Consider the following 14843-nt stretch of genomic DNA (forward strand, 5'->3'; position numbering starts at 1 on the left):
TTTTAGCCATGTCTCGTCACGGCGAAGAACCACACATGTCAGTGAGTGAAGCCCATTTCTTGTGTCCCCCGACGTGATATTGCTGAAATATTGTTAAAAGTGGCTTAAATCCATATGCAATTACTTACTTGTGATGCAGTTGAGTGAATTCGAAGTTGAATATCGCTATCTCGAACTAGTGGAATGATGATAAATTACATTTTCGACACCTGTATAATAGAGTTAATGGGACATCAATCACTGACAATACCAAAAGGTAAATATTTCATTTCATAAACAATTCATTAAGATGAAGGTAGACTTGACTTTTATAAAGTGTCCGATCTGAAGCTCAGATTTTCAGCAATCTATATCAGAACGTTATATCGAAGCATATTGTGAACCCTTATGTATCGGAACAAGGGTAGATCGGAAATGTTATGCGTCGCTATATCGCATCGTCAGCGAAAGATGACAATTTCGATACTACTGACCATCAATTATTGCAGGCCGAGCACTAATGTGGGACACAATGTCCTCATTGCCAACTGATGAATATACTGTGAGTCTGAATGTGGCGTTACGGAGCAAAAAACCCTGTAAAAACATGACGCAAATTTTTGGGGAAAATACTTTATTTTCAACAACAAATTGACAAATATCGCTATGTTACACAATGAGATCTTGTTGACAGGTGGGATTATGTTACAAGTTTAAGTATTTGTGCCGCACGTGAAGTTTAAGAACAAATAGCATGAAGGAATCAAAATCTGGAAGAGAGAAAATACGGAATGCCTGTGGGGACAAAAGTGCTCCATGCTGAGCATTCAATGACAAGAAATAAACACTTGTTGGATTGTCCAGTTTTTTGTGGCTCAACCTGTTTTAGGTCCAGGAGGGCTGTGGTATTTGAATGAACACTTTGGAGGCTTGCACCTGACGGTTCACACTGGTTGATACTTATCATGAATAATATAATGTTTATGTCAGATCATGAATTCAACGATGTTGATGATAGATAATGAATTTAGCGTAGTTTGTGTTAGGTAATGAATACAACGTTGTTAATGAAAGATCATGAATAAAACATAATCTATGCAAGATCGTGAATACAACAAAAACACAGTGTGCAGAGCGGGTAGGCGTTTGATTTGTGCTCGAAGCATTGAACCTGCATTAAAGCACTCACTAAACAATACATCATCGACATAACAACAGCAGATATGTTGTTTCTTCCTGCCTCATCAACAACAAAACGTCAATAACATAATACTTAAAATTCAAGTTAAAGGGTTAGAATTCTTGCAGTATGTAACTCAACGAAAACGTTGTTCTAAAAAAAACGGGATAAATAATTTGCATATTTTAAATATAAAGTTTATCACATGGGTTGGGGTTGTTAATAAATGTAATTCACGAGTTTTTTTCCTAAAATGTGATTGATAAAGAACACAACTTAAATTCAGTATTGAAAGATACAAACAACATGAATTTCACTTTGACAAACACGAATCACAGCTTGTAGGGTAATAAGTTTAATATTGCACATGGCCCAGCCTTCATCACGTGACCAAACAAGGAGATAATAACCGATAACATAGATATCGAGTTTGTAAGGATTTTAACAAAAAAACCCAACAAAAAACAATGGAGAATACCATGAATAAGTGGTAGATTTTCAATTTAAATCCCTTTGCTATAATGTTGTATTTCTTTCAAGGTAATTGAATTGAATTTGCATTGTGTTCAAATGATTGATGACTGGTATACTACACAAGAGCCCTATAAACGTTTGGAACATATTCAGATTCACGCGAATAGCTACACAGATTCATAGATAATGTTGGGACGTTGTTCAGTAACTGTTAAATAGATGGATACACGATTCCAGCTTCATAATGCTACTAAAAGCTGACCTTTTGTTGTGATACTGTTCTTTAATAGCCATACAGATGGTGTATCCTCATTTTTTGGACAGTATCCTACTTGCTTGTAACTGGACATTAACATTTTAATTTAGATAATGTGGTGCTCCCTAGTATTAGATTACATCAGCAAATGTACTAAGGGAGATAACTTCTCTGACCAGGTATAACACCTGCTAATGATTTTATTCATCACTGGCCGTGTTGGCATTTTTAACATATAATACTGTTGCCATAAGCCTGATTCAGGTGCGTCTTACCGGTCTGTGTTAATTAATAAATGTAAACATAAAATGGCATCCATTGCGGTCAGAAGAGCTGTTGCGCAGGACCGGAAGTCAGCACTAAGACTGAGCAAGTTGTGCTTCCTTTTCTACTGGTGCTTGTACTTAATGACAGGCGACTTTTTGGCAACAACTCTCATTTTCTGGCCATGGAAATATGGGTTTGGAAGAGACTCCCCAGCAGACTGAAAAAGAATAGAAGAATAATAGAAGACGGCTCCTGACTCTGTCACGTGGTATGAAGCAAGGCTGTTGATTGGTCATCTCTTCTTACATTTTGAAAAACTGAAGCAGAGATGAAAATATTTTAATAAAGATTTTACTGACGAACGGTTAGTGAAGTGACATTTGAGATGTGATTCACATTTATCATAACTTACCTATGTATGTGAAACTTAAACCACTGACGCACTGTACATGTGGCAACATTTTGAAGACATACATGAATGTACCAATTCCTTATGTTATGTGGCAGTGGAGGTAGTTGTACGTATATTTGTTGTGATTATGAATGCAAATGATTGAAGCGCTCGAAAATATGTCTAGGGCCTGCGGCAGCGGCCAAAAAATGTAATTTATTTACTTCTTGTGGATGACAGGCTTAATCGTTGAAGAAGTTTCGGACTGAGAAGGTTTCTAGAAGGCTGGCTGTACGAAGGGACTTTGGGCATTTTACGACCTGACTTGCGTCTTATGTACATGCCAAGTGCGGATTTGATTCCTAACAGAAAACACCAAGTTTATGTCAGGTTTCAGGATACAAACGACCCGTGAAGATTCCGGGGTAGAATAGGTCTTCAGCAACCCATGCTTGCCGTTAAAGGCGACTATGCTTGTCGTAAGAGGCGACTAACGGGATAGGGTGGTCAGGCTCGCTGGCTTGGTTGATGCATGTCATCGATCCCAATTGCGTGGATCATGATATTAATCAATGGATTGTCTGGTCCAGACTCGATTTTTTACAGACCGCCGTCATATAGCTGTAATATTACTGAGTGCGGTTGATTGTAAGTCTATCGCTGTGTTTCAGTATAGTGTATTGATTATTAATTGATCTTGTGTGGACATTACTGATTCCACAAATTAGTTCTGTGGTTACCGCTGTCTGGATTTACCTCTGCGTTTTAAATTCGAAGTTACCTCGTAACAACTATTTATATTATTCTAATGAGTATAGTGTTATTAGTTTGTACTCGTGCTTGACAACATCATATTAACACCCACAAAGCACTGCCACATAAAGTATAGTCTCTGTTTGGATATGCTATTTGTGGTTATTGATAAATGCCCGTGGCGCAAGACTGACCACTAGTCACAGGCAACAAGTGTTCTGACCCTAGGTCATTCTTGGACAGAAGGTCATACTTTCCTGACGTAACTTACTCTTTTATTCCGGCTGAGCTCGGGCGACTTCTTGGCCACGAGTGACTCTCTCTTGGACTCATCAGGCATGAAGGAGTTCTGGAAGAAAAGGGCAGGTTACTATAAGATTGAAAACATTGAAAAATGTGTCTACCTGTCAACTAATTTAATTCCAAAGACCTTCGATGGTGGTTGAATTAACTCCTAATGTCGCCACCATTTCGAAGGTTTGGGACCTGCTGGTTGGTTAAAGGATGTGAACAGTATTTAAGGGAAGCCCGACGTGACCCACGTCATAGACGTTACAACCTAGGTCAACCTATGATCAACCCTATATCATAAATAGGGAGAATCTGGATCCTGGAACGACGAAGAGACGCAACTCTTCAGACTGGAGATTCACACACACAAAAGAAAATGGATATGGGATGATATAAGCCCGGACGACATCATCCTCTATACATCCAGCCCTCGCATGTCAGTAAACCTACACTAACTCCCGGATCCAATCTTAAATTACCTGCCCTTGATTTCTAGTTGCCAAGTTCATGGGCTACGCTACTAGGTCTAATGTACCAATCATAATGCGAGTCACACACCAGCCTCAATGTTGGGTTGGCCAGTCCCATTGATTATGATCGAGTTTGCGAGAAATGAGACATTGAAAAACCGACTGACACGCAAAGAAATCCCTCTTGATGGAAAGGGTGTCTTCGTGTCCGTTAAAACCGGCGGTGGCTTGGTTTCTAGGTAATACGAGTTACCTCCCTTAACCTTTCCCTGTCCCTTATGTCGGCGTTTGTCTGGTCGGCAAAGTGTTATTGAAAATCAAGAATGGGTGATTTGCGATCTCAAGAACAAGGGTAATGGATCCAGTAATTTTAACGAAATGCTTGCCCTGGACATATAGAGGATGGGATGACAACACCAAGTACACTATACTTACTAAATCAGAGGCTCCGAGTGTGTTGAGTTCGGCCATGACCTGCTTGATTGCGGCGCTGTCACCCTGGGATTTGCTGCTGACGGTGCCCCGACCCTCGGGACAGGCGAACATGTGCTCTGTGTCACACGGGCAGTCCTGCTTCGCCATCAGCTCACGGTTGTAATCAGCGGTGTTGTTGAAGTGCTCCACGCAGTTGTTGTCTCTGGCTACAACATTACGCACGACGATGGTGAGATAGGGAAGATGTGTAAATATCGGAATAACAACTTCTTGCTTGCTTCTTCCTAATTTAATATATTACAGAATGTTTTGATATTGTGGTATTTTCAGTAGGGGAGGGAGAGAGATTTGTACGCATCGTTCTATCAGACGGGGCAGGGGTAAGGTAGGTTGTAGTTTGTGTGGGGGTGGGGTGGGGAGGGGGTAGTCGATGGAACTCATCGTTGTATCCGATAGGGCAGGGATCAGGTAAGTTGTAATGGGTGGGGTGGGGGTGGGATGGAGTAGGCGGTACTCGCCGTTGTATCTGATGGTGCAGGGGTTAGGTGGGTCGCAGCGGAACTCACCATTGTATCCGATGGGGCAGGGGTTAGGTGGGTTGCAGTAGGCTGGGAGAGGTTTGTCCGTCTTGGCTTTACCTCCAGCTGCGCCACCTGCAATATATTATAAATTATCATTTACTTTACAAGAAGGACATTCTTGAAAAAATCAGACAATGATTGTTTTGTTCTTCCTGCAATAAGTCTTTTTTGAGGGGTGGGGGGCTAATTTCTTTATTGTAAGTTGGTTGGTTGGTTGTTTAACGCCGCACTCAGCAATATTCCAGCTATATGACGGCGGTCTGTAAATAATCGAGTCTGGACCAGACAATCCAGTGATAAATATCATGAGCATCGAGTCACGCAATTGGTATCGATGACATGCATCAACCAAGTCAGCGAGCCTCACCACCCGATCCCGTTAGCCGCCTTTTACGACAAGCATAGTCGCCTTTTACGGCAAGCATGGGTTGCTGAAGACCTATTCTACCCCGGAATCTTCACGGGTCTTTTTGTATTGTAAGTAGTCATTTAACACATGATTACTTTGTGTGTTGGGATATGACCGGGTTGAAATCGGTGACTTAATTATTACATGTCTGTAGTTGTGCTACGAGGATCTTCACTACCAAGTGATTTCAATGCATTCTTCCTACTACATGTTACAGGAAAATACCAACACTAACACAATTCTTAATAACCTTTAACATTCAAAACAGTCCCTAAGGCCCTCACCTGTTATAGACTGAGATCCAAACAGAGAGCTCTGTTCAATGTGTTCCTGGTCACGGAGATGCGTGCCCCCAAACTGGGGGTCCTTGTACATTGCGTCACCGTAAGGGGCTGCCCAGTCACCGCTGCGGCTGTCAATATCGTCGCCAGTGTAATCGTCGAAGTTGTTGAGGTTCTGCATGCGGTAGAGGCGGGCCAGGTCGACAAGGGTGTCATAGGAACGGTCGAGGGAGAACTCGGCTACACTGAGGGTCACGGCCGTGGCCAGCACGAGAAACAGCTTCATCATGGTTGGCTGAAAGAGAATAATAATAACAAATCGTTGAATTAAGTTAAAATAAATTTTGTGTCATGATACGTGAAGGTATGCATTAAAATATATTTGCGAAACAAACACATAAGTTTTGTGTAAAGGAAAATATTCTCGCCCATGGGCCAAACCTTTTTCTCGCCCATGGGCGAACTATTTCAATATCGCTATAAAATCGTTGAATTAAGTTAAAATGAGTTAAATTTTGTGTATGATACTTGATGGAAAACAAGTTAAGTATTCGCGGATCCAAAACATGACTTTTGTGTAAAGGAAAATATTCTCGCCCATGGGCCTGTCCATGGGCAGGCCCATTGGCCAAACGAGATGGTGTAAATATTGAGTTTTTAAACTTATTTTTTTTCATTTTTTCTTCCTTAGTATGTTCCCATGAAAACAGCATGCTTATTTTTGTAAATACCTTTGACCGAGACTGGGAAAAGACCGTAGAGTTTCTGGACTTTTGGGTTTCCAGAATTAAAATGGGACGTGTTCAATAATGATGATGAAAATAATAACAAAATGACTACCACTTCGACGACAACGACAACGTTATTATGATTTCAGATCACATATGCCATCATAACTGGAAATGACTAGTTTGGAGGTCATGGGAATGTTTTTCAAATTGGTATGAAAGTTATCAGGCATGTTGTAAAAGTACTTAGAAAAAGAAAAATACTTCCCGAATACCCCTTTGATATTTGTAATGTTATTGAACTGGGCCTCAGTATGAATATTTATAAAACAATTACAAACCCTTACTTTCGAAATTTTCTCCGTAATAGAGGTTCAAATAGAGTTACCCTTCGAGCATTATGAAAACCATTGAAGGTTACCTATCACATATTTTGAATAAGGATCTCATGTATCACAAATGCGGTGCAATGGATATCAATGGCTCAATATGCCGATTGCGTACTCATAACAACAACTGTTTGAGCTATTCAGATTCGATTATTTACACGCTTTCGTATAGCTTGAGTATTGCAAACTTGCATTATTGCTTTATATTGTAATTAATAAAAGCATTCACTTACTCACACGTACCGTTTATAGCATTGTACAATTAAAACGCGCATTGCATAAAACGAATCTGTGAAAAAGAAGCAATTTATCTATATCAGATGAAGGACGCAATGGACTTTTCGAACTGGTGTATGCTGTACAATGTCAGATAAACGTCCTTGCATGACAGAAGCCATTCTACACCATTACCCTACATCGCGTCACATAGAAATGTCACAAGACAAACATCCCAAGCGTTGCTTGAAGAAACGCAAAGAGCAAGGGTGATCCTGTTATTGATGTGTACGGTCCACAGGCACTGAGCAATGAGTTGATTACCACTGTTAACGATTCCTTGAAATAGGAGCGCTCTCTTCTTCATCCCGGCCATACGCCAGGGACACAACCGTGCAATGAGAGTAAACAGGTCGGAAGATTGTGCGAGTCGCATAATTACACCCACTAGTTCTTGATTATAAACCAGACTGAAATTCTGATTGTTAGGATCCAGGAAACTCCCTGGAATGCTTTGTTTTAGGGGCAAATTGTTCGTTCGTTTTGTCGTCGGAGGCGGTGGGCGAATCCTTGAAACAATATTGAAATTAGATAGCGACAAAAAACATTTCCAATATGTCTACAAAAAGCAGTTGTATGATTCATACTGAACTGACGGCCAAAAGAATCTTTACCATAGTTTTAAATCGCTAAAAGATAGATGCATGAAACAAAATGTATAAGAGGGATCAAACACTCAACGAAATCAACATTAAACATGACAGGCATACAGCATCCGATATTGGCAAGACATTGAGTTGGGGTAGCAAAAACAAGTTTTCAACGTAAGGGCAAACACTTCTAAAATCGCTTAAGTTCAATGACAAGTCACATTGATAGCGTGTAGTATGAGCTCATGCCCATCTCAATGACGATGATCTTTGGGCTGTCAATAACTGTCCCCTGTAAGGTCTGTAGAGTCCTGAGCCTTGAGTTGCCTGGCCACTGTCTGTCGACTAACTATATGGCATTCGTCCCTGATGACATCTGGAGATGCAAAGTAGGCAAGTACCGGTTTTCATTGGGCGTAGTTACCCTGGGTCTGCCTGTTCTTGGCCTGTCTGATGTCTGCCCTGTCGGCAACAAGGGAGCAACCAAAAGTTCGAGCAATGTGGGCATGGGTGGCTCCCATCATATCCGGGGCCCGCTCGCGTTGTTCGGGTGTCAGTCGTGGATTTCTGGTGGCTTTTGATCAGTGTGAGTGTCTGACATGTCGTCGTAATCATTTATATACCTTTATTGCACGTCTAGTTTCGGCTGCCAAAGCGGCACGTGTTTTTCGCATTCTCTACAAGAAATACGTGTCATGGACGTGCATCACTTTCTGCATAAAGCATTGTTGTGTTTTGACAATGTGTTTTGCTTTGATTTAGTTTGAACTTGTGTTTTTAAAGTTTTGCAATTTCATTTTTAAAGTCACTGTCAAAGTTCTTTTGTCCGTCCGTTTATATGATGTGCTTATGAATGAATATCCCGAAGATCTGGTATTATAACCAATTGATGGTTACTCATAAACATATGTTTAAGATATGGTTGGAATCGTACAATTGATTCTGCTTTAACAAGAATTTCATTACGATTGTGTGTTTTGTTGCTTCTATATTTAGATACATTAGTTTAACCTTTGAAATTGATCACCTCACCGCTTCAATCATTGGAACTTTCTAACCGTGTCTCGAGTGAGTGAGTGAATGAGTGAGTATGGTTTTACGCCGCTTTTAGCAGTAATCCAGCAATATCACGGCGGGGGACACCAGAAATGGGCTTCACACATTGTACCCATGTCGGGATTCGAACCCGGGTCTTCGGCGTGACGAGCGAACGCTTTAACCACTAGGCCACCCCACCGTCCGTTAAATATATGAAAATACATATCGCACACATAGAGTACAAGGTATGTTATACTATTTTGAAAGGTGTGTGAGTGAGTGAATGATGATTGACGGAACATCCGGCAACAGTCCATTTAAGTCACAGTGACCTGTAAGACGTCTCGTCTGGATCAGGCAAACCAGTGAGTGAACGCATGAGCACCAACACACTCCATCGATGAACACTGACACAGACCCTGACCACTTGATCCCCATTTTAGTCGTCTCTTACGGGGTCAACGAGGCACTGAGAAATCAATAGCTGTGTTTGTTTGCTATATTAAGACGCTCTGTAAATAATCGAGACTGGACCAAACAATGCAGTGATTGATATTACGAGGATCGATCCACGCAATTGGGATTCGATGACACCCGATCCCGTTAGTCGCGACAAGCATAGTCGCCTTTTACGGCAAGCATGGGTTGCTGAAGTCCTCTTCTGACCCGGATCTTCACGGGTCATATTGCCTGGGACACAATTATTATAGTGAAAACAAAATCATCATATAGACACACGTATATTTTAACTGCGTAGAAGGGTGGAAGTTCATAGTGTTGCATGAATGGCTCGTATTAAATGCGTAAAGCACATAGGAAATCTAAATTGAGTAACGCAAATATTGTTTTTGAAGAAATAAAAAATATGGGCATAAGCTGTCGGAAACAAGATGGAACTATATTTGTAGACAGAAGGGATAGGCGATCTGAATGATTACTAGCCCATTGGACGCCATGAATAGAACATACTGTGGCTATTTCTGCAATTGGCATTTCACGTACACACATTTACAGCCATATTTGTAACCATAGCAACAGAAACACTTCAATTATACTCCGTTTACAAAGTTTTCAGAAATAGCACAACACCAGTTGCATTGAAAATAGTTTCATTGTGACAAACACGCGAGAAGAACAATGGATTCTCTGTAGAACATCAATGTCTTCAAATGTCCAGCACAACAGAATAGCATTGGGTTCTGACGTTGGGATCTACAAAAGTACATTGTCGCACACGATCTACGTCACTTACATGTTATGGGAAGGTTGTGTGGAAAGGAGTCTTATTATACATGGAATCTCCGACAAAAGGTTAACAGTTAACATTAAGCAATAACTTCATGTCTTCTTATCTTGCTGGTAGTGGACGTTGTCCGTGACTGAGAGTTGTGCACGTCATCGCCATTTCTGTATGTAAAGTATGTTTGGCAGTTTCAACCTCAGCATTGATATATGCACAACAAAGGCATGCTATCGTAAAATTCTGATGATAAACAAAATAATTGTTTAAGTAGACGTGATAAGTCTTGTTGTGACAGATGATGGGTTATGGCGTTTTGTATCTATCATATCACCGGCATTATTAATCCAAAATGATTCTGTCATTGTCACGTTCATCACAAGGCTTGTCATAAAATATGTTTACCTTTCCCATCTGAAAATGAACGTGCGTGACAATTGTGCTTGACAAATTGTCCTTTCTTTTCAATTCAGGCATACATTGCATATACAGTTGTCAATAGCATCATTAAGCCACACATATTAATGCCAGTTATATCAGTTATATCATTGTGTATGTCATTGTCAGTGACAAAGTAATGCGTGTATGTCATTGTCAATGACAGCATTAAGGCGTGTATGTCATTGTCAGCGGTATCATTAAGGCGTGTATGTCTGTATAAGTGGTATCATTAAGGCGTGTATGTCATTGTCAGCGGTATCATTAAGGCGTGTATGTCTGTATAAGTGGTATCATTAAGGCGTGTATGTCTGTATAAGTGGTATCATTAAGGCGTGTATGTAATTGTCAGTGATATCATGATGAAGTGTATGCAATTATCACTAGTATCATTAAGATCTGTATGTAATTGTCAGTGATATCATTAAGAAGTGTATGCCATTATCACTAGTATCATTAAGATCTGTATGTAATTATCAGTGATATCATTAAGAAGTGTATGCCATTATCACTGGTATCATTAAGATCTGTATGTGATTGTCAGTGATATCATTAAGAAGTGTATGTCATTATCACTGGTATCATTAAGATCTGTATGTAATTGTCAGTGATATCATTAAGTAGTGTATGCCATTATCACTAGTATCATTAAGATCTGTATGTAATTGTCAGTGATATCATCAAGAAGTGTATGCCATTGTCAGTGATATCATTAAGAAGTATGCCATTATCACTGGTATCATTAAGGTGAGGTGAAATTGGGTTTAACGTCGCGTCCAAGATTGTTGCACTGATATAGCGACGTGCATGCACGTGTATGTGTGTGTGTGTGTGTGTCTGCTTGTACTAGTCCGGACTGATGCCGATTTATAGTGCTAGCACACTGAGATACCATGCCGCAGTTTAACATGAATACCCCACTCAGACACAGTATACTGACTCCGAGCCGACCAGTCCTTGTTTTAGCCCCTTAATGCCGAGCGCCAGACAGGGTAACAACAAGTACCATCTTTTAACGTCTTTTTTGGTATGACGCGGCCGGGGATCGAACCCCTGACCTTCCGCTCTCCGGGCGGACGCTCTACCACTAGACCACGGAGACGGTCGGTATCATTAAGATTTGTATGCAATTGTCAGTGATATCATTAAGAAGTGTATGTCATTGTCACTGGTATCATTAAGCTGTGTATGTCATTGTCACTAGTATCATTTAGATGTGTATGTCATTGTCACTGGTATCAGAAAGATGTGTATGTCATTGTCACTGATATCAGAAAGATGTGTATGTCATTGTCAATGGTATCATTAAGATGTGTGTGTAATTGTCAGTGGTATCATTAAGGAGTGTATGCCACTGTCACTGGTATCGTTAGGACGTGAATGTCATTGCCAGCGGTATCATGTTCGCATGTTCGCCATTGTTACTAGACATGCCAGCAATGGTATACTGCCAACAGCAGCATGGAAATTGATACAGTTATAGCATGAGAACGTTCTCTCCATAATCATGAAAGTAATCATGTTCTTGTAAACATGTTTAATTAACTCTACCCGTTGGTGGAGGTGACATCTCTGTTTGGTCTCGGTCCTTTGCTGACCAATATAGGGGCCATGTGTTCACACTTTATTTGAGCACAAAGGTAATTAGCAGGCAATGTGTTTGGGTAATAGGACTGTGTAGCGAGGTAATACAAATTGCCACGTCCATCCTTGGATGTAAGATTATGTCATGCAGTGTGACGGAGTTGCAATATTAATACGCGCTATCAGCGGTCGATAAATAATCCAAGTTGCCAGAAGCTAAATGCAGTGTAAATGTAAATATTGTAGTAGCATCATCATCGGGGAGGATGTACACGTCTACTGATCTATGACACATTTTGTGGATTGATGGAACTTCATTCCGTCCCTTCTTCCTCATTTATTCATCAAGCCACAAGCCGCATTAACCTCTTTGATGCAATAAAAGTAATTATCATAAATCCAACAAGTTCCGTAACAACAAAATAGTATAACATACCATGTACTCTATGAGTGCGATATGTATTTTCATGGGTACAATGTGTGAAGCCCATTTCTGTTGTCCCATGGTGATATTGCGGGAATATTTCTAAAACACTACTAACTCTCTTACTCGCTCATATACAAATATTGACAATGTGTTTTAAATCGTTCTGTGTGTCTTGTAGCCCAGCATATTCAATGATCTGATATTTCGATCTCTTCAAAATACAGAAAAAATGACTGTCACACGTCAAGTGTATATTTAGCAACTGGTAATCCAGGATAGGTTGAGCCAACTCACAAAACGCGTTTGAGACAAGTAGACGGCGCAGAGAAGTTGGGCAAATGTATTTGTTTGTGACAGGTAGCACTATCACCCGTATCAAATAGATCACCCTCGAATAACCATTTCTTGTTTGTTTCGTTTTAGCGAGCATCTTTTCCAGCCTGTTTTGTACAGTTCGTTTTCACCAGGGATGAGTATATTTTCTTTATGAAAGAGCAGGGTTAACACACTGGGCAATACTTAGAGAAGCTTGCCATTTCTTTCAGACATTGATATATATAGAGAATCTCACCCTCGTGTCTTTTGATATCAAATTTATCAAATTTATCAAGTTCATAAAAGTGGAAAAATTCCGAGGTTTGCCGAGGATAGTTGCCACTTTTATCAACGAGTGTTGATATATTTGATATCAAAAGACACGATGATGAGATTAAATATATCATCCAACATCATTCTTCCAACCTTTTCAGTTTGTAGACAGTAATTAGGAGTGTCTTCAGTGTAAAAAGTACTGCTAACAGTTTCAGTAGCAGAGCCATTAGTGATGTCATTTGATTGTGACGTCATGGTAACCAGTGACGTCACAATGGTCTGCAAAGCAGTTATGGATGATAAACAATAGATATACAGATGGAAAATCTATCAGCCGCTTGTTTTTCTAACCGAGGATTACCTTACAGACCGTATAAAGCTGTCTATTACTGACAACGCAAAACAACATTCATTCAGTAACTAAGTCTAAGTATTTTAGAGACGAATGACAACATGTATGGATACTAAAAACATTATTTTAGGAAACTGAAAAAAATTAATGTTATCAAACGCCATGCAATTGATCATGATAGGCTAAAGATGCTACATAAGGGTCGCCAAAACTCTCACTGAATCAATACCATTTATGACTTTTGCCCACGCAATCTGGCTTGTGTTCACGGTGATGTCTTGTAAACGGCGATGGGTAACAATGGCTGTGTGTATTTAATGTATGATATGATGCCCCCTACAGTGTTGTGATGAGGTCACTATCGACTGTATCGACACCTTGGGGCATATATTCGACTAACAATCGCCGCATGAGGGCCTACCATGACGAATAACGGCTTTGTGTAACGAGAACCACGATGCGACACATTGACTCGACCAGATAAACACAGTCTCCGAGACGATTGCTTTTATCGATTTTTGAAGTGATGTCACACGTTTGGATATTTCATGAATATTTTATCTAGTATTTTAAAATTTTGTTTAAAATCTATTCCACCCCCTATAAAACTCGAACAGAAATAACTCTTATAGAGTAATCAATTACGTTAAGATTAAGACGATGCTCTAATTATATCTAGCTTGTTTCTGCGTCAAAATTTAAACGATCTATGAAATCACCTGTTATTGGGAATATGGAATGATTGCTAGAAATCTCTAGTCTACGAACAATACTGAATATTTATATCAACAGTAGTCAGTATTCTTCACGTGCGACATATGTCGAGGAGAAAGCAGTAAAACCACACGATTACATGCGCAAAGATTGGTGCCAATATGTCCAGTGTTTTGGTCAGATTCTAGATAGTCTACAACAACATTGCCCTATTCAAACGAAACATGTGGAATATTTGTGCTTACCGTTTCTGGTGACTGCCCTGTTGAAAGATGGAAGAAAAATGGCCGACTATTGACGTCACAACGGGTCCTCGTCAGTTTCATTCAATATTCATGGAGCATTCGAAGACGGTCAGTTCGTTGAAAAGAAAACCATGCGCCTATTGCACTGCTAGGGTGGAATGTATGCTGCTAGTTTTGCAATACAACCCAGTCTGACTCAGGAACACAGTCGTCTGGAGGTGTGTCGGAAAATGGCAGATGCAATCTGCTATTTGTCTGACTAAGTGCCAAATATATCGATTAGGAAGAGCAATTGAATGTGTTATTCGGCAAACCTCCCCGTGGTGAGAATGGCGTCTCCGTGTTGCCATGGCGACCATGTAGCAAATCGATAGTTGCTTCGCGGTAGACCTAGGTGAGAGGAGTTCGGACGTCACACAACTGTCATAACAATTAGCACTTAGAATCGTGGAGCCTGTGTATGG

General features: G+C 40.3%; 1 protein-coding gene across 1 annotated transcript; it reads right to left on the bottom strand.

Moving 5' to 3' along the window:
• Positions 1-607: 607 nt before the first annotated feature.
• On the bottom strand, positions 608-14634 carry LOC139443085 (neuroendocrine protein 7B2-like). Its single transcript, XM_071224017.1, has 6 exons — positions 14380-14634; positions 5771-6062; positions 5063-5149; positions 4497-4702; positions 3572-3649; positions 608-2373 (listed from the first exon to the last, which is right to left on the bottom strand). Exons 1-6 carry the CDS (start codon positions 14458-14460, stop codon positions 2278-2280), a joined length of 840 nt encoding a protein of 279 aa, XP_071080118.1. The 5' UTR covers positions 14461-14634; the 3' UTR covers positions 608-2277.
• Positions 14635-14843: the final 209 nt, after the last annotated feature.

This window comes from Haliotis cracherodii, unplaced genomic scaffold (assembly GCF_022045235.1).
Source record: "Haliotis cracherodii isolate W230 unplaced genomic scaffold, xgHalCrac1.p SCAF_5, whole genome shotgun sequence".
In the NCBI taxonomy this organism is placed as follows: Eukaryota; Metazoa; Mollusca; class Gastropoda; order Lepetellida; family Haliotidae; genus Haliotis; species Haliotis cracherodii.

Excerpts from the sequence above, each read along its gene's own strand:
- LOC139443085 (XM_071224017.1), bottom strand. The coding sequence starts at position 14,460 with ATGAAACTGACGAGGACCCGTTGTGACGTCAATAGTCGGCCATTTTTC. Across the intron at positions 6,063-14,379 it reads CAGGGCAGTCACCAGAAACG|CCAACCATGATGAAGCTGTT; the intron begins GTAAGCACAAAT and ends ATTCTCTTTCAG. Across the intron at positions 2,374-3,571 it reads AGCTCAGCCGGAATAAAAGA|TCTGCTGGGGAGTCTCTTCC; the intron begins GTAAGTTACGTC and ends ATTCTTTTTCAG.